Here is an 18,496-nt window from a genome sequence, read left to right as displayed (position 1 = left end):
TGCAGAGGGAGGTGTTTAGTTCCAGGGTCTTTAGCTTAGTGATGAGCTTTGTGGGTACTATGGTGTTGAAGACTGAGCTGTAGTCAATGAACAGCATTCTCGCATAGGTGTTCCTTTTGTCCAGGTGGGAAAGGGCAGTGTGGAGTGAAATTGAGATTGCATCATCTGTGGCTCTGTTTGGTCGGTATGTGAATTGGTGTGGGTCTATGGTTTCTGGCATGATGGTGTTGATGTGAGCCATGACCAACCTTTCAAAGCACTTCATGGCTACCGACGTGAGTGCTATGGGGCGGTAATCATTTAGGCAGGTTACCTTCGCTATCTTGGGCACAGGGACTAAGGTGGTCTGTTTGAAACATGTAGGAGTTACAGACTCGGTCAGGGAGAGGTTGAAAATGTCAGTGAAGACACTTGCCACTTGGTCCGTGCATGCTTTGAGTACAAGTCCAGGTAATCCGTCTGGCCCGCGACTTTGTGAATTTTACCTGTTTAAAGGTCTTGCTCACATCGGCTACAGAGAGCGTGATCACACAGTCGTCCGGAACAGCTAGTGCTCTCATGCATGCTTCAGTGTTGCTTGCCTCGAAGCGAGCATAAAAGGCATTTAGCTCGTCTGGTAGGCTCACGTCACTGGGCAGCTTGCAACTGGGTTTCCCCTTGTAGTCCGTAATAGTTTTCAAGCTGTGCCACATCTGACGAGCGTCGGAGCCGGTGTAGTAGGATTCAATCTTAGTCCTGTATTGACGCTCTACCTGTTTGATGGTTTGTCGGAGGGCATAGCGGGATTTCTTATTAGCGTCCGGATTTGTATCCTGCTCCTTGAAAGCGGCAACTCTAGCCTTTAGCTCTGTGCCGATGTTGCCTGTAATCCATGGCTTCTGGTTGGGATATGTACGTACGGTCACTGTGGGGGGGACGTCGTCGATTCACTTATTGATGAGGTCGGTGACGGAGGTGGTATACTCCTCAATGCCATTGGATGAGTCCCGGAACATATTCCAGTCTGTGCCAGCAAAACAGTCCCGTAGCGTTGCATCTGCGTCATCCGAGTCACTGGTACTTCCTGCTTAAGTTTTTGCTTGTAAGCAGGAATTAGGAGGATAGAATTATGGTCAGATTTGCCAAATAGAGGGCGAGTGAGAGCTTTGTATGCGTCTCTGTGTGTGGAGTAAAGGTGGTGTAAAGTTTTTTTTGTTTTTTTCCCCTCTGGCTGCACATGTGACATGCTGGTAGAAATGAGGTCAAACGGATTTAAGTTTGCCTGCATTAAAGTCTCTGGCCACTAGGAGCGCCGCTTTTGCATGGGCATTTTTTGTTTGCTTATGGTCTTATTCTACTGGTTGAGTGCGGTCTTAGTGCCAGCATCGGTTTGTGGTGGTAAGTAGACGGCTACGAATAATATAGATGAGAACTCTCTTGGTAGATAGTATGGTCTATAGCTTATCATGATTATTAGGTATTCTACCTCAGGCGAGCAATACCTCGAGACTTCTTTAATATTAGACATCGTGCACCAGCAGTTATTGACAAATAGACACACATCCCCGCCCCTCATCTTACCACACTTAGCTGCTCTGTCCTGCCGATGCACGGAGAAGCCAGCCAGCTCTATTATTCGTGTCGTCGTTTAGCCACGTCTCGTGAAACATAAGATATTATAGTTTTTAATGTCCCGTTGGTAGGATAGTCTTAATCATAGATCATCCAGTTTTCCAATGATTGCACTTTGGCCAATAATACAGAGGGTAGTGGTGGTTTACCTACTCGTCTGCGAATTCTTGCAAGGTACCCCGCCCTCCTCACCCTTTTTCTCTGTCTTTTCTTCATGCGGATGACGGGTATTTGCGCTTTGTATTGACATATATCCTGGAATGCACGGTGGAATTAGAGTATGATAGCTAAGGTGATGGAGAAAATGTTGGCGTTTAATTGCAAATATGCAGACGGAGTCGAAAAGAGAACACACAGAAGGCTGTTGTATAAAACACCTGTCTCCGGATTACATCTTCAAACTAAGGCAGCCATGGCATCTGTTACAGAGTGGGAGAAGCGTCCATCCATGTATGTGGATAAGATCGTCTAGCTAGCTACATTTTCACATATTACACATTTCTAATTTTGTCAGAAAGTCATTTTCATTTCAAGTTAAAGCGTACTGTTAGCTAGCTAGCTAACGTTAGCTGGCTGGCTCGCTAACTCACATTACGTGTATGATCTGTGTAGTAATATTATTCTTATCTTAGAGCTATTTTCATTGCTAGTTATAGCCTAATGTTGGCTAGGTAACTAACATTGAACCTGGTTGGTTAGCTACCTGCAAATTCATGCATGGTAGTAACGTTATGAGTTGCGATTATGGTTAATTGTTTAGCTAGCTACATGTCTAAACAAAAGACTCCACTATGCAAGTAACCATTTCAATAGAATGTTCATGCTATCATACTGTCGATAGAGGTAGCTGGTAAATTAGCTTTTGCTATCTACTCCGATTTCAGAGCACTCGTCTGAGTGTGCCATAGTGAAGAAGAACTGATGAATTTACGAATGGTCAACAGCCGTTGAATATGGCTGGTGTCAGGAAATGTTGGCAAAAAAGCGTAATTAAATTGTTGCCAGCAGCGCAGCTGCAGTCACCAACGCTCTGGATAACATAAAAACAGCATAACCAGCTCTGCTAGGGCGAGTAAAATAGTCAGTGAGCTGTTTTCCCCCCATTTGTGTCTGGAAGTAGCTAGCCAACGTTAGCTTGGGTGCTTGACTGCTGTTGTTAGGTCAGAACATTCCGAGAGGGAAGTGCTCTGAATTTATTAACAGACAATCTGTCAACTCTGAGTTTACAAATGCCCAAAGTGCACTCTGAGCACACTCTGGCACTCCAGATTGAATTCACGAACACACCCGTAGTATTACATTTACATTTAAGTCATTTAGCAGACGCTCTTATCCAGAGCGACTTACAAATTGGTGCATTCACCTTATGATATCCAGTGGAACAACCACTTTACAATAGTGCATCTAACTCTTTTAGTATAAACCAGCCTTTAGTCTTGAAATCTTTGGTTGTTTAGTACATGGCCTCACATGTGAATCCTTAAAGAGCTGGATGGGGCTAAAGCGTAAGAGAGTGTGAATGATGCTGTATGGGTGTAGACAAAGAAGAGCTCTCCAGTAGGTGTACCAAAACATTCAAGGGACATTTTCTCAAAAGTGAGGTTACAACTTTCATAACAGAATTACTTTCCCATTGTTCCTCAACTGTAGTGTATGATATACCATTTTCTAGCTCTGAGTCTCTACTTGTATCCAATGTAAAAAAAAAAAAAAAAACAATTTCACAAATATCATCGCCATTGAGCTAGTTCTCATAGTAGCAGTAAACAGCACCAAGTGATATGAGAGATGTGAAAGGGAATGGAGTTACAGCCTCTCTATCCAATCGTAGCAGTAGGATCACGTTAAAACACGCCCATTTCTTGACAGATAGCTGAACTATCCAAATGATTTGTTTTGAATTTTTTCCTGGCAGCTGAGTTTGTTTTTCTTCCTGATCACAGAAACCACAATCTCAAACCAACAGCAGTGCCTATATGATATCCTTCCATACTGGCGTGACATGCTGGAGTAATGCTTCTATGCAAATGTTGTTGATCAGTAGGCTAATATATGCATTCACCTGTATTGTGAGTAGGCCTATGCCATCTTAATTTACCCAGTTTATCAAGAGATTTACCATTCAAATAAAAGTATTACCGTAGATTTGTAAAAACAGTCCAATTCATTTTGAGTGAAAAAAAATGATGCATTAATGTGTACATGGCTGTCTCTGGGAAAATGTTGTCTGAAAGATTCTCAAATTCAATGATATTGAATTATCAGCCTAAAATATCGGACACCGGCATACCTTGACCCCCAAAAATTGGCCCTAAAAAATCCATGTCGATCGTTCTTTAATTCAGATTTCACAGTGGACATGGAGGATGAATAACAGCTGTATTTGAGGTCTGTGAGAAGGTGTGACTGATTTTAATCCTAACAGGCAGAGTCATCAGCAAAGCCCACCTGTTGACCAACCTTCCCAAGTTCTCCCATGTCAACCCGCTCCTCTGCACACTCTACTGGCTTCTAGTCGAAGCTCGCATCCACTACAAGACCATGGTACTTGCCCACGAAGCAGCAGGAGGAACTGCCCATTCCTACCTTCAGACTATGCTCAAACCCTACACCCCAACCTGAGCACTCCGTTCTGCCACCTCTGGTCTCTTGGCCCTCCCACCCTTCCGAAAATGTCTGAAACCCTATCTCTTCAAAGAGTAACTTAAATAATCCTCAAATGCCTTTCGTGAACGAACACTCGTGCTTGACCTTTTTTGCCCTCGCACTAGTTGTGCAATTTTATATCTACATCTAACTACATCTTCGGTGCAGTTTTTCTCAAGGTCAGAAATGCACAACTTGTTGTCTTATGTAAATAAAATCGGAGCTGCTGGTCAGGTCTGTTTCACTGTCTATGCTATAGGATAGAGAGCTATCACCTCAGCTGTTCACCCCATGGTAGTGGGCAAATGGACATCGTCAAATCAAAACCCAACCTTAATTTACCTGTTATGATGCACAGATTTTCCAATTTCCATTTTAGACAAGACTGACTATGACAAAAATGATCCTATTGACACTTTGTAGTCAATTGTGACACTAGAATAACTGTTTCTGACTTGAATCGATGCCACAAAGGTAATTTTCCAAGTGATTTGTTGCTTTTTAAAGGCAGTTACTCTTTAAAGGGTTATGTAGGATCAAAAGTTTAGCCCCACTTAAATGCTACTTAGATGGATACCCAATGGCATAACCATGGCTTTGATGTATGCCCAATATGTCATAGTCAATCAAGATTCAAAGCTTTTATCATGTTGTTTTGCTAAATCATGAGTCCAGCCCTGCCTTTCCTAGAAGCACTGCCAGTGCGGATTTGTTGGACATGTAGGATATGCAGACGTGTGGGATGTGTAAGCTGGGATGTGAATGGGTAGGTTATAGAGACTAATTGTGCCAATTATGCCTAGTGAATCAGGGCGACTGAAGTGTAGCGCACACACCGCCCTCTCTTTGAGTGGATTGATGTTTACTTTGCAGGCTCATTACATGCTAATTATTTAACCATCCGCTAATGTCAGTTGTGACAAGGCAGAACTGTGGAGCTATCAAGCACAATGACACTAATAATGATAGTGACAGTAATGATGATGAAGCATTACATTTTATTAATGGAGATATTGCTACTGTACGCCTACTACTACTTCTACTAATACTTCTACAATTACTGTATGGCTTTACTATGTACTTATTCTACTACTACTACTACTTAGGAAGTATTAGCATTAGTATAATTACTATCACTGGAGGCTGGTCTAGTTCATTGTGCTGTTGGAGGACCAGTACTGTGGTTCAGCTCAGATGACTTCCTACCAGAATGTAATCATGGCTGATTCTAATGAGGAAGCTGGTCGTCAGTATCTGACCAGGCTGGTGTGGTAATGAGTTGCCCTCACAGTGGAGCAGTGTCAGCTAGCAGGCCCTAATGAAGGAGCCACCAAGTGTGTCCCACCAGCCACATCACCTGCCATTACCAGCCTTTACCCTCAAGCCTCTTATCATGAGAGGATCAGACACCCTGTACTGACACATAAACACTATCTGACTGGCACTCTGCACTGACGCCTAAACACTATCTGACTGGCACTCTGCCCAGACGCCAAACCAATGTCAGATAGAGATATTCTCCCCAGACCCAAGCACGGAACCTTCTCTGTGTTGATCGTCTCTACTTGCCAAATTAGACTGTGGTCTGTAGACTATGGTCTGTCCGACTGAGGGAACTATCGCCACGTGAACTCATCCTAGTCATTCTGAGCATACAATTGACTTCTACAATAAATGTCTGAACATTATCAGACAAGCTGAGTGCTACCATCAGACAAGCTGAGTGCTACCATCAGACAAGCTGAGTGCTACCATCAGACAAGCTGAGTGTTACCATCAGACAAGCTGAGTGTTACCATCAGACAAGCTGAGTGCTACCATCAGACAAGCTGAGTGCTACCATCAGACAAGCTGAGTGCTACCATCAGACAAGCTGAGTGCTACCATCAGACAAGCTGAGTGCTACCATCAGACAAGCTGAGTGTTACCATCAGACAAGCTGAGTGCTACCATCAGACAAGCTGAGTGCTACCATCAGACAAGCTGAGTGCTACCATCAGACAAGCTGAGTGCTACCATCAGACAAGCTGAGTGCTACCATCAGACAAGCTGAGTGCTACCATCAGACAAGCTGAGTGCTACCATCAGACAAGCTGAGTGCTACCATCAGACAAGCTGAGTGCTACCATCAGACAGACAAGCTGAGTGCTACCATCAGAAGCCCATATTCATAGCTATGCCTCCATCATTACAAGTGTCACTTTACCTGGAGGCCCAGAATAATCAAGGACACCACTTCTTCTGAGCCAGTGTTCTGAAAGTAAAGTCTCAATGGTGTCCTTTTTGAAAATTCATTTTTCAGTGATTTTATATAATAATAATAATAATAATATATGCCAATTAGAAGGTGCTTTTATCCAAAGCGACGAACAGTCATGCATGCTTACATTTTGTATGGGTGTATCCGGGAATCAAACCCACTATCCTGGCACTGTAAACTCTAAGCTCTACTAACAGAGCCATACAGTACCATCTTGACCTTTAAGAAAAGTATTTTAACTTAAATATATTGCTTTACCCCTGTACTATCAGGCTGTACATTCTGTTCTTAGTCTTTGAAGAGTGTTTCAAATGCAAGGTAATGAATAGTAACAGGCACTGGATGAAATCTCCAAGTGGATCCTGTATAGCAGATGTTGAATGAGGCTTCATTCAACTCATTGGACTGATCAGTTCATATCATTGATTGCCCAGAGTGCACATACCTGGCTTCCTAGGTCTGATCAAAAGGCATGAACCAGGCTTCTGAATATGAAATGACTTTACAGGTGAGATTTTGCTCTTTTTCATTTTTTTGTTTCAGACGCTGAATAAAGTTACACATTATGCTAATGCCATGACTCATTTATGAAAACTTTTAAAACAGATGGATTTCCTTTTAGTCTTGTGCGGCTCATTTGATGCTTACCTTTCTTTATTTAATTATCTTTGTAAGGTAAAATTTGTCCCCAACGAACATGTTCACATGCATGTAATGTATGCATGTCATTTAGATTATCCAAGGTAAATAGTTTAATTATTTTGCTGATGTCAGTTTTAATTTGCACACTGAGCTTTTGCACCACAGTGGATAATATTATATCAGGCGTGAAATCTAACATATTGAAACGTGTAGAAAATTATTGTGCAATTTGACAAGATTTCCACTTTTCATAATGTCATTAATTGTCTTCTCTGTGAAGTCACACTCTTCTTCTGGATAACACACACTCTCTCATTACCACAGAAACAGCCAGGGTTCTGAGTGGGCACTGCATTGCTCTAAATAACATTCATACGCACAATGCTGGCTCCAAAGACCCCAGAAATTCTCTGCTTTTAATTTCCCTGGACTTCTGTGTCCCCTTTACAGAGCATGTGGAACTTTCTGAAGTTTACTGACGACCCTTATGGGATAAACAACACACAGCAATGTGTGTGCCCGGAGCGGGAGGGAGAGAGAGACACACACATCGGCTTTGATCTGATATCTGCTAATTCCGTGACGGCTAAACAAAACCAACTATTTGTCAAACATAATTTCCTTTCGTCTTGCTAAGGCTTGAAATATGTGTTCTGAAAGGATGTCAAATTAAGTATTCTCTGAACTCTGCAGGAGTGTTTTTTTGTCAAGTTAGAACGATGACAAACAATTGTTTGTTCTCCTGGTGCGTAAACACATTCATGGCTGATTTAACATCAGTTCATAGAAACCGTGAAATGGGGGAGTGAATGGCACAGTGTGAGCTTCTGAGGCAGAGACGTGTAGCGTATTCAGCTGTCATTGACAAGTTATGAAGATGGCATTTCCTATTAGGGAGTGGGATTTGGTTGTGATGGCCAGTGTGTGTATAGCACAGGAGGCTGGTGAGGGGAGGATGGCTCATAATAATGACTGGAATGAAGTGAATGTAATGGTATCAAACACACAAGGAAACCATTCCATTCCAGCCATTACTATGAGCCCATCCTCCCCAATTACGGTGCCACCAGCCACCTGTGGTATATAGGCCTTGCTTTTACCCAGTCCACAAGGACAGTATCCCTGCTGTTTTCTAATGCTCCCTGACACTGAATTGATCAGTTCATAGCGTCGACTGCCCATAGAGTGCACATACCTGGCTTCCTAGGTCTGATCAAAAGGCATGAAGGAAACCTGCAGGCTCAGCAACCCCTTGAGGACCTGAGTTCAGTTGTGCACCCCCTGGTTGAACCTGAAATCCTCTAAAGAGTTAATAACCGTGATCTGAAGGGTTAACAGTGAAACGTCCTGCTGAGCATATTGACAATCCACTAGAGACCGTCTCTCACATGGCTCCTCCTAGACACTACCCTCCGAATCAAGGGCTTTCTTCTGAATGGAATCAGACAAGGTGACCTTTCTAGATTCCTGCTGAGGTACAGATGTTAAATGTTCCAAATCCCCGCATTACACCCCACTGTGGCTCGTACTATGAAGCCCTGTCATTGAATAGGACAAACGTTTATAAAAATAGAACTGGCATTGAATCCCATTGAATATTTTCTATACTGAACATAAATGTAAACGCAAAATGTGTTGGTCCCAAGTGTTGGTCCCATGTTTCATGAGCTGAATAAAATATCCCAAAAATGTTCTATATGCACAGAAAGGTTATTTCTCTCAAATGTTGTGCGCACATTTGTTTACATCCCTGTTAGTGAGCATTTATCCTTTTCCAAGATAGTCCATCCATCTGACAGGTGTGGCATATCAAAAAGCTGACTAAACAGCATGATCATTACACAGGTGCCAAACCTTGTACTGGGGACAATAAAAGGCCACTCTAAATTGTGCAGTTTTGTCACACAACACAATGCCACAGATGTCTCAAGTTTTGAGCGAGTGTGCAATTGGCATGCTGACTGGAGGAAGGTCCACCAGAGCTGTTCCTGGAGAATTTAATGTTAATTTCTCTACCATAAGCCGCCTCTAACGTCGTTTTAGAGAATCTGGCAGTACGTCCAACCGTCCTCACAACCGCAGACCACGTGTAACCACGCCAGCCTAGGACCTCCACATCCGGCTTCTTCACCTGCAGGATTGTCTGACCAGCCACCCGGACAGCTGATGAAACTGAGGAGTATTTCTGTCTGTAATAAAGCCCTTTTGTGGAGAAAAACTTATTCTGATTGGCTGGGCCTAGCTCCCCAGTGGGTGGGCCTATGCCCTCCCAGGCCCATCCTTGGCTGTGCCCCTGCCCAGTCGTGTAATCCATAGATTAGGGCCTAATGAATTTATTCCAATTGACTGCCTTACATGAACTAAAACTTAGTAAAATCATTGAAATTGTTGCGTGTTGCGTTTTATATTTTTGTTCAGTATGTTAGTGGTACACTCATGTCATATAGATCTTCCTCTACTCTTGTTTGTGCTGATTGAAACACTGCATTATTGATATGAAAATGAAGGTAGTCACATGCACTTGTGGTCTGTTTCTTGGGTAACTCTCCCGGCTGGGGTTCTTCAGACTGTGTGTCCCTGCACTTTAAGAAGACGGTCCCTGATCTGCTGTTTGTCTCTCTGTCCCTGCAGATAACCTGCTGATTGACTACCAGTTCACCTTCAGCCTTCTCCAGGAGGATGACCACCACTACACCGCCATCAACTTCATGGCCACTCCTGAACAGGTCAGCCAGTCACCACACAGAGGTCTCAGACACCATGGGCCCGAGGGATGGGTCTCATGTAGCCTTTCTGTTATGTATTTTATGCATCTATTTTGCTGTAACACAGAGAACCCACATTAGCATAATTCCAAGTCATTCCAAACCAACACTATGATGTGTTGAATACGTGTGTTTGACCTCCTTTTGTGTTCATATTTTACAGAGCAACAAGAACTTGGACATGTCGATCAATGCATCCAACAACTTCAACCTCAACATCACCTGGTCTATTGGATCAACAGGTAACTTGTCTTGTTAGATCGCCATTTGCCATAGAGTGGATCAATATGTGCCATAGTGACTGTTTATTTGACAACATGTTGAGGGCTTGCCCTCTCATTTGATTCTATTGTCCACCTTTGCTACACTCACTACGGTCTACGGCAGATATCCCCCACTCAGCGTCAGACAGCATACATCCCCTGCGCTACAGAATCCAATGTAGGACGTTATACTGTATTATTCACCTAGGATGGGAAAGAAACTCATATAATCTCTGTTTGTCATCTTTTCCAGAGGGATTGGTACTTTTTTTGTTCTGGTCCGTGTCCCTCATTAGACAAGAATGTCTGTAGGGGAATGCTCCTCTTGACAAATGTAGGGGAGATAGTTTTTAATTATGGCATTGGTATTTTTTTGTGTTTTTGTGTGATTTCAATTAAGATACAACTTTGCCCAGACTGTACCGGGCCCAGATTTTTGTTTTTTACTTGATTTGAGAGGAAACTTCAGGGCTTGAATATATGTGCAGAGCAATTACAGTCAGTGTGTTATGTCACTGATAAATTGGTTGGGGTCATCTTTTATTAAAGCTGTCCCAAAGTCTGGCCTGTTAATGCAGTATTCTAGATAACGTCTTCATTTTGGACCACTTATGGACCACATATAAATGCATGTCTGTTTATTTTAAGAAAGTAGATTTCCACTCTCCTTATATTTTCAAGCTTTTTTTGGACAGCTCAAAAATTTCAAGGGGATACATAGTTGAAGATGGGAGAAAGTTGGAAGGGTCCACTCAGGGATTGTGTTGTGGGGAAGAGTGTTACAAATTGTACATGCATCTACAGTATAATGTATGCTCTGAAACTGTCATTGTACTGGGCTCACTCTAGACTCACTATATTTGTGAATGCCAGTGGTGGATAAAGTACTCAATATATGCCAATTAGAAGTACTCTGTCATACTTAAGTAAAAGTAAAGATAACTTAATAGAAAATGACTCAAGTAACAGTGAAAGTCACCCAGTAAAATACTACTTCAGTAAAAGTCTAAAAGTATTTGGTTTTAAATGTACTTAAGTATCAAAAGTAAATGGAACTTCTAAAATGTACTAAAGTATCAAAAGTAAAAGTATAAACCATTTCAAATTCCGTATATTAAGCAAACCAGACGGAACAATTTTCTTTCTTTTTTTTATTGACGGATAGCCAGGGGCACACTCCAACACTCAGACATAATTTACAAACGAAGCATTTGTGTTTAGTGAGTCCGCCAGATCAGAGGCAGTAGGGATGACCAGGGATGTTCTCTTGATAAGTGTGTGATTTCGACCATTTCCTGTCAAAATGTAACGAGTACTTTTGGGTGTCAGGCAAAATGTATGGAGTAAAAAGTACATTATTTTCTTTAGGAATGTGTGAAGTAAAAGTAAAAGTTGACAAAAATATAAAAAGTAAGGTACAGATACCCAAAAAAACGACTTAAGTAGGGCTTTAAAGTACTTTTACTTAAGTACTTTACACCACTGGTGAATGCCACTTCTCTGTACTTTTTTTTGACACTCGCTGGCTAATCTGTTTTCTATAACGCCACTAGCCTGCCTAATCTGTATTCTCAAACGTCACTAGCCTGGCTAATCTGTCTTCTCTCTCGACTGTCATCATGAAACTCAGTTTTTGTTCGACTGGCACAACTGTCACAGCAGTACCTATTCCCAATCACACATACCAATACCTATATGTGTGATTTGACTATCACCAACTGTACTATCGTCTCAGTATCCTTCCTTTGACGTCTTACACTATGACCCACCTCTCACCCCCAGCTGGCACCATCTCTGGCGAGGAGGTGCCCATCGTGTCCAAGACCAATATCCAGGAACACAGAGACAGCTTCTCCTGTGAGAAGTTCAACTTCCGGGTCAACTCCAACATCACCTTCTATGTCTATGTCAGCAACTTCTCCTGGCCAATCAAGATCCAGGTAAGGTTCTGTCAGTAGTGATCTAACCAACCACAACTACGTTGCATCCCCACCCAGTGAGATACTTTAAATGAGGTATGAAAAAAATAACATTTATTTAACAACTTGAATGGGTTGTCAGAGGGTTACTGTTTCCAATGGGGTAATAGCCCTATGTCTTGAATGGGAATTATTGGTTCCATCGATATATTAAGTGATTGTAGTTAATCAGATTGAATAGAACTGTAATAATGTGAACAACTGAAGGCCTTGCTGATTGCAGACACAGCGGGACCCTCATTACCCCTCTGTTCCTATAGCAATGGTTAAGCAACACAGAGGACACACTACCATTATAATTAGTTTGTATTATTCATTGTTGTTTTTCTAAATGAGCAGAAAATGAATTTTGATCTTTTGGTAGAATGTTCCACTTTCTAGGAAGACAATTACAGGACCTTAGTATTCACACCCGTTGACTTCTTCCACACTTTGTTGTTACAACCTGAATATTTATTACATTGAGATTTTGTGTCACTGGCCTACACACAATACCCCATAATGACAGTGGAATTATGTTTTTAGACATTTTTACAAATTAATAAAAAATGAAAAGCTTAAATGTCTTGAGTCAATAAGTATTCAACCCCTTTGTTATGGCAAGCCTAAATAAATGCAGGAGTAAAATTTGCTTAACAAGTCACATAATTTGCATGGACTTTTAACATGATTTATGAATGACTACCTCATCTTTGTACCCCACACATACAATTATCTGTAATGTCCCTCAGTCAAGCAATGAATTTCAAACACAGATTCAACCACAAAGACTAGGGAGGTTTTCCATTGCCTTGCAAAGAAGGGCACCTAATGATAGATGGGTAAAATAAACAGACATTGAATATCCCTTTGAGCATGGTGAAGTTATTAATTACACTTTGGATGGTGTGTTAATACACACAGTCACTACAAATGTACAGGTGTCCTTCCTAAATCAGTTACCGGAGAGGAAGGAAACTGCTCAGGGATTTCACCATGAGGCCAGTTAGTTTAATGGCTGTGATAGGAGAAAACTGAGGATGGATCAACAACATTTGAGTTACTCCATAATACTAACCTAAATGACAGAGCGAACAGAAGGAAGCCTGTACAGAATAAAATATTCCAAAACATGCATCCTGTTTGCAACAAGGCACCAAATACGAAGGTTCACCTATTCCTCGACTGAATAACTGCATACAATTACAATGACTCAGTATAGAGGAATTATTTGATTAACACTATTAAATGGATTGTTGTGTACTTTTGGAAAGCCTATTGTATTTCTCATACAGTGCATTCAGAAAGTATTCAGACCCCTTGACCCTCTACAACTTGATTGGAGTCCACCTGTGGTAAATTCTATTGATTGGACATGATTTGGAAAGACACACACCTGTATATAAAGTCCTACAGTTGACAGTGTATGTCAGAGCAAACACCAAACCATGAGGTTAAAGGAATTGTCCGTAGAGCTCCGAGACAGGATTGTGTCGAGGCACAGATCTGGGGAAGGGTACCAAAAGATTTCTGCAGCATTGAAGGTCCCCAAGAACACTCTGGCCTCCATTTTTAAATGGAAGACGTTTTGGAACCACCAAGTCTCTTCCTAGAGCAGCCGCCCGGCCAAACTGAGCAATCGGGGGAGAAGGGCCTTGGTCGGGGAGGTGACGAACAACCCGATGGTCACTCTGACATAGCGCTAGAGTTCCTCATTGGAGATGGGAGAACCTTCCAGAAGGACAACCATCTCTGCAACCCACTTGGAGTTTGCCAAAAGGCACCCAAAGGACCATTAGACCATGAGAAACAATATTCACTGTACAGAGAGATCCTTGATGAAAACCTGCTCCAGAGTGCTTAGGACCTCAGATTGGGGCGACAGTTCACTTTCCAACAGGACAAGGACCTTAAGCAAGTAGCGAAGACAACGCAGGAATGGCTTCTGGACAAGTCTCTGAATGTCCTAGAGGCCCAGCCAGAGCCCGGATTTGAACCCAATCTAACATCTCTGGAGAAACCTGAAAATTGCTGTGCAGCGATGCTCCCTATCCAACCTGACCGAGCTTGAGAGGATCTGCAGAGAAGAGTGGGGGAAACTCCCCAAATACAGATGTGTAAGCTTGTAGCGTCATATTCAAAAAGGTTCGAGGCTGTAATTGCTGCCAAAGGTGTTTCAACAAAGTACTGAGTAAAGGGTCTGACTACCTATGTAAATGTGATATTTCAGTTTATTTTTTAAAACATTTTATTTTCTAAAAAACCGTTTTTGCTTTGTCATTATGGGGTATTGTGTGTAGGTTGATGGGAAAAAAATATATCAATTTTCCAATAAGACTGTAACATAACAAAATGCAGAAAAAAATCAAAGGGTCTGAATACTTTCCGAATGCACTGTATGTACACAGTGAATAATTACCCCCTCCAAAAATATATATAGCAGGAAGGTTTTATATTTCCTGCAATGGATTTGATCGGTTCATAGGAATGTTCAGAAACAATATCTGTTTTAAACAATATGTCTCTACAGAATATATAAATATGTTAAATGTCTCTAGAACTCTCGGTGTGTGTCTTTTTAAGGCGTAAAACCTTGATAGAACGACATTGAGCATAAATTATAATGAAACGTGTTTGGCAAAAATATCATCTTTAATGATCCCTGAGTTTTGCAGTGTCACCATCAATTATTTAGGATTGCCTTAAAACTGAGACAGCCGTACAAAATATTCATGGTTCAATCTTATGAACCATAAAATTGAAGTAGACTTTGGCAGTGATATTTTAAGATGACTGTCACACGCAATGTTGTGATTAAACGGACTGAAATCTGATTGAATGAACTGACTGCAAACAGCGTGCCTAGTTAATTGACACTGAGATCCACTCTAATAGTCCTGAGCAAAAAGAAAGACAGAAAGATGTTGGTACAGGATATGCTAGACATATGTTGCAATGAAATATCTCAGAGGAGTAGAGCTACACATCTGGGACAGTTGCACACTCCGAAGCTCATACAGTATTTGGGATTCCTTTCCTAGTCTCCACTGCTTTTCTGGGTAAGGACTGGCACAATTACCGTACAACCGCGTAACCGACGGTTATGGATGAATCCAGTCATGAAAATAAATAACCGTCATAACCGTTTTGCTATTCGGCCAATTACAGTTATTCCATGACCATCACAGCATAGCATCAGCTGGCCTTAGATGCAGCAATCAAACAAATTAACATTATTAGAGGAGAACCTCCAATATCAAATACAGGCAAGTTGAAGGTGCAGAGTGTCCTGCGGCTTGTGTTTAGGTCATCCGTCCATCGATCGGGGCTCATATGTATTTCCCATTAATGATGTTTTATCAGAGCGCTATTTAGATGTGATGGTAACGTGAGATGTTAATTATCATGATGAGCCCTATCCCACAGAGGTATATAGAGCCGTCTCAGCCGCAAATCGGTCGTCAGTAACACGAGACCAGGCCCGGCCGTTCTATTGACCTCGGTGGCTTCCGATACAGACACGGTAATGATGAGGAATTGCCCAGAGGATTCCTAATGGCCAGTCTCAATCATGCTCTAAAGTTTGGTTTAGGATGTAATGTGTATACGATTTTTATTAAATCTAGTGATGGCTCACTATCAGCATCTGTCCTTTCAGCTAACTGAGTGACTCGTGTGTTGAGAAGAAACTCGTTGGATTTTAAATCCAAAATGAGATGCCGTTTTTCCAGGTTTCTGTAGCTATTGTTATGTAAAGACTCTTTCAGACCAGTCATATTGTGAGCTTTATTCTGGGATGTGCAGGCCAGGTCAGGCTAGCTGTGTCCTCTTCAGAGTGTGTCAGATGGAGGCAGAGATGTGTTGCTCTGCGGCCTTGGCTTTCTGATGCTGACGAGAGAGAGATTACTATCACCACCAAGACTATGATCAGTATACATCATCCCTGTCCTCTCCTCCGCTCTCTCTTTCACATCCATTCTGAAAGGTTTTTACTTGTTCTCCCCCCCAAAAAATCTCATTCACGGATACACACAGAATAACACACTCTCTGAATTGAATTAACCCCTTTGAATTTATATTTGTTTCCTGGACAAAAATAAGGGATTGAATATCGTCTATAGTTTCAAAATCTGGTCTGTGAGGTGTAGGGCTGTGGCAGTCATTACATTTTGTCAGCCGGTAACTGTCATGCAAATAACTGCCGGTCTCATGGTAATTGATTGTTAATTAACAGAAACCCGTTTAGCATCTCCGGCTTCCACATGTAGCCTACTTTTTAGTCTAATAAATCCATTTAATATAGCCTACACCATCATAATAGATCCGTAATTAGTCTATTTCAGAAAAACTGAAGAGTATATTTGATGATTAGAAAAGATTTGCATGAAAGGCCTGTGCTCATCTGTTTCTTGTGCAGGCGGCACACACTTCATCAGTCTCTCATTCACAATTTGACAAGCACTTGATAATATTCTCACCCATCAGACTATTGTCAATTTAATCTGGTCTTTACATACAGTGCCTTCAGAAAGTATTCACAATCCTTGACTTTTCCCCCAAAAAATGGTCTTATAGCCTGAATTTAAAATGGATTAAGTTGGGATTTTGTTTCACTGGCCTACACACAATACCCCATAATGTCAAAGTGGAATTATGTTTTTTTGAAATGTTTGAAAATTAATAAAAAATGTGTTAATAAGTATACAACCCCTTTGTTCTGACAAGCCTAAATAAGTTCAGGAGTAAAAATGGCCAAACAAGTCACATAAATTGTATGGACTCGCTCTGTGTGCAATAATAGTGTTTAACATGTTTTTTGAATGACTACCTCATATCTGTACCCCACACAAACTATTATCTGTAAGGTCCCTCAGTTGAGCAGTGCATTTCAAATACAGATTCAACCACAATGACCAGGGAGGTTTTCCAATGCCTCGTAAAGAAGGGCACCTATTGGTAGATGGGTAAAAAAAAAAAAAACAGACGTTGAATATCCCTTTAATTACACTTTGGATAATGTATCAATACACCCAGTCACTACAGAGATACAGGCGTCCTTCCTAACTCAGTTGCCAGAGAGGAAGAAAACCGCTCAGGGATTTCACCATGAGGCCAATGTTGACGTTAAATGGCTGTGATAGGAGAAAACTGAGGATGGTTCAACAACATTGTTGTTACTCCAAATCAAATGTATTTATATAGCCCTTCTTACATCAGCTGATATCTCAAAGTGCTGTACTCCACAATATTAACCTAAATCAGTGAAATTGAGGAAGCCTGTACAGAAAAAATGTTGTTCCAAAACCATGCATCCTGTTTGCATCAAAGCAGTAAAGTAAAACTACAAAAAATGTGGCAAAGAAATTTACTTTTTGTCCTGAATACAAAGTGTTATGTTTGGGACAAATCCAACACAACACATTACAGAGTACCACTCTTCATATTTTCAAGCATGGTGGTGGCTGCATCATGTTATGGGTATCCTTTTCATCGGCAAGGACTATGTCGTTTTTTAGGATAAAAATAAACAAAATATAGCTAAGCACAGGCAAAATCCTAGAGGAAAACCTGGTTCAGTAGGACAATAACCTAAAACACAAGGCCAAATATACACTGGAGTTTCTTACCAAGACGATATTGAATGTTCTTGAGTGGCCTACTTATGACCATCAGCGGCATCAGAGCGCAGTTTTGGAGAAGCCTAGTTACCGTGACTCAACGGTCACATGTAATTTGACTTGGGACTGCTGGTGTAGCAGTAATACGGTCACCATAACAGCCCTAGTTAGGCAGTCTACCTAAGAAACTTAGATCCTGGTTTTCTACCAGCATTGTACACAAACATTTTAAAGAGCGACTGCCTCTAATGAGCAACAGAAAAACATGTGCCAATCTGTGTTTTCAGTGGCTCTTTAAACCTTCCCCCACATACAATGTGTGTCTTAGACATGTCTATATCTCTAGAAGCCATTCGAAATGTCTTTGCTTCTCTGTCCTCCACAGAATTCTACATGTATTGTTATGGTAGTCTGCATGTAAACAAGCCCACTGACGCCCTTCTCCTATAGGAGGACCTAGATTGACCGTGACCATTTCAGTCCTCTCTAACAGTGCCAGTGTAGTCGCGTGCTCTTGTACCTGACGTGATGTTATTCACTGTGGCATTGAGACTGGGTGTAAGGATGGTCCTCCTCCTTCCCCCGGTCTTGGTCTGATTTTTAGCACAACCACCATCCCAGATGACCCTCTGAGCTGTCCAGCACACTGCTTGAATGACTGAGAGCCGTGTCTCACTGTCTGACTCTAATGGACCGTCTCAGTGGTGACAATGACCGAGGGCTTGTCACACAT

General features: G+C 41.6%; 1 protein-coding gene across 4 annotated transcripts in view; it reads left to right on the top strand.

The window, feature by feature from the left end:
- LOC139562617 (attractin-like protein 1) overlaps positions 1-18,496 on the top strand; it is a 290,320-nt gene that overhangs the window by 144,716 nt on the left and 127,108 nt on the right. For all 4 annotated transcript variants that reach the window (XM_071380435.1, XM_071380434.1, XM_071380436.1 and 1 more), the window contains 3 exons: positions 9,791-9,885; positions 10,088-10,166; positions 11,970-12,127. In XM_071380435.1, coding sequence (XP_071236536.1) covers positions 9,791-9,885; positions 10,088-10,166; positions 11,970-12,127 — 332 coding nt within the window. The remainder of the gene's footprint in view (positions 1-9,790; positions 9,886-10,087; positions 10,167-11,969; positions 12,128-18,496) is intronic.

This window comes from Salvelinus alpinus, chromosome 32 (assembly GCF_045679555.1).
Source record: "Salvelinus alpinus chromosome 32, SLU_Salpinus.1, whole genome shotgun sequence".
NCBI lineage: Eukaryota > Metazoa > Chordata > Actinopteri > Salmoniformes > Salmonidae > Salvelinus > Salvelinus alpinus.
The sequence above is the reverse complement of the archived record's forward strand: the minus strand, read 5'-3'. Positions and strand labels throughout refer to the sequence as shown.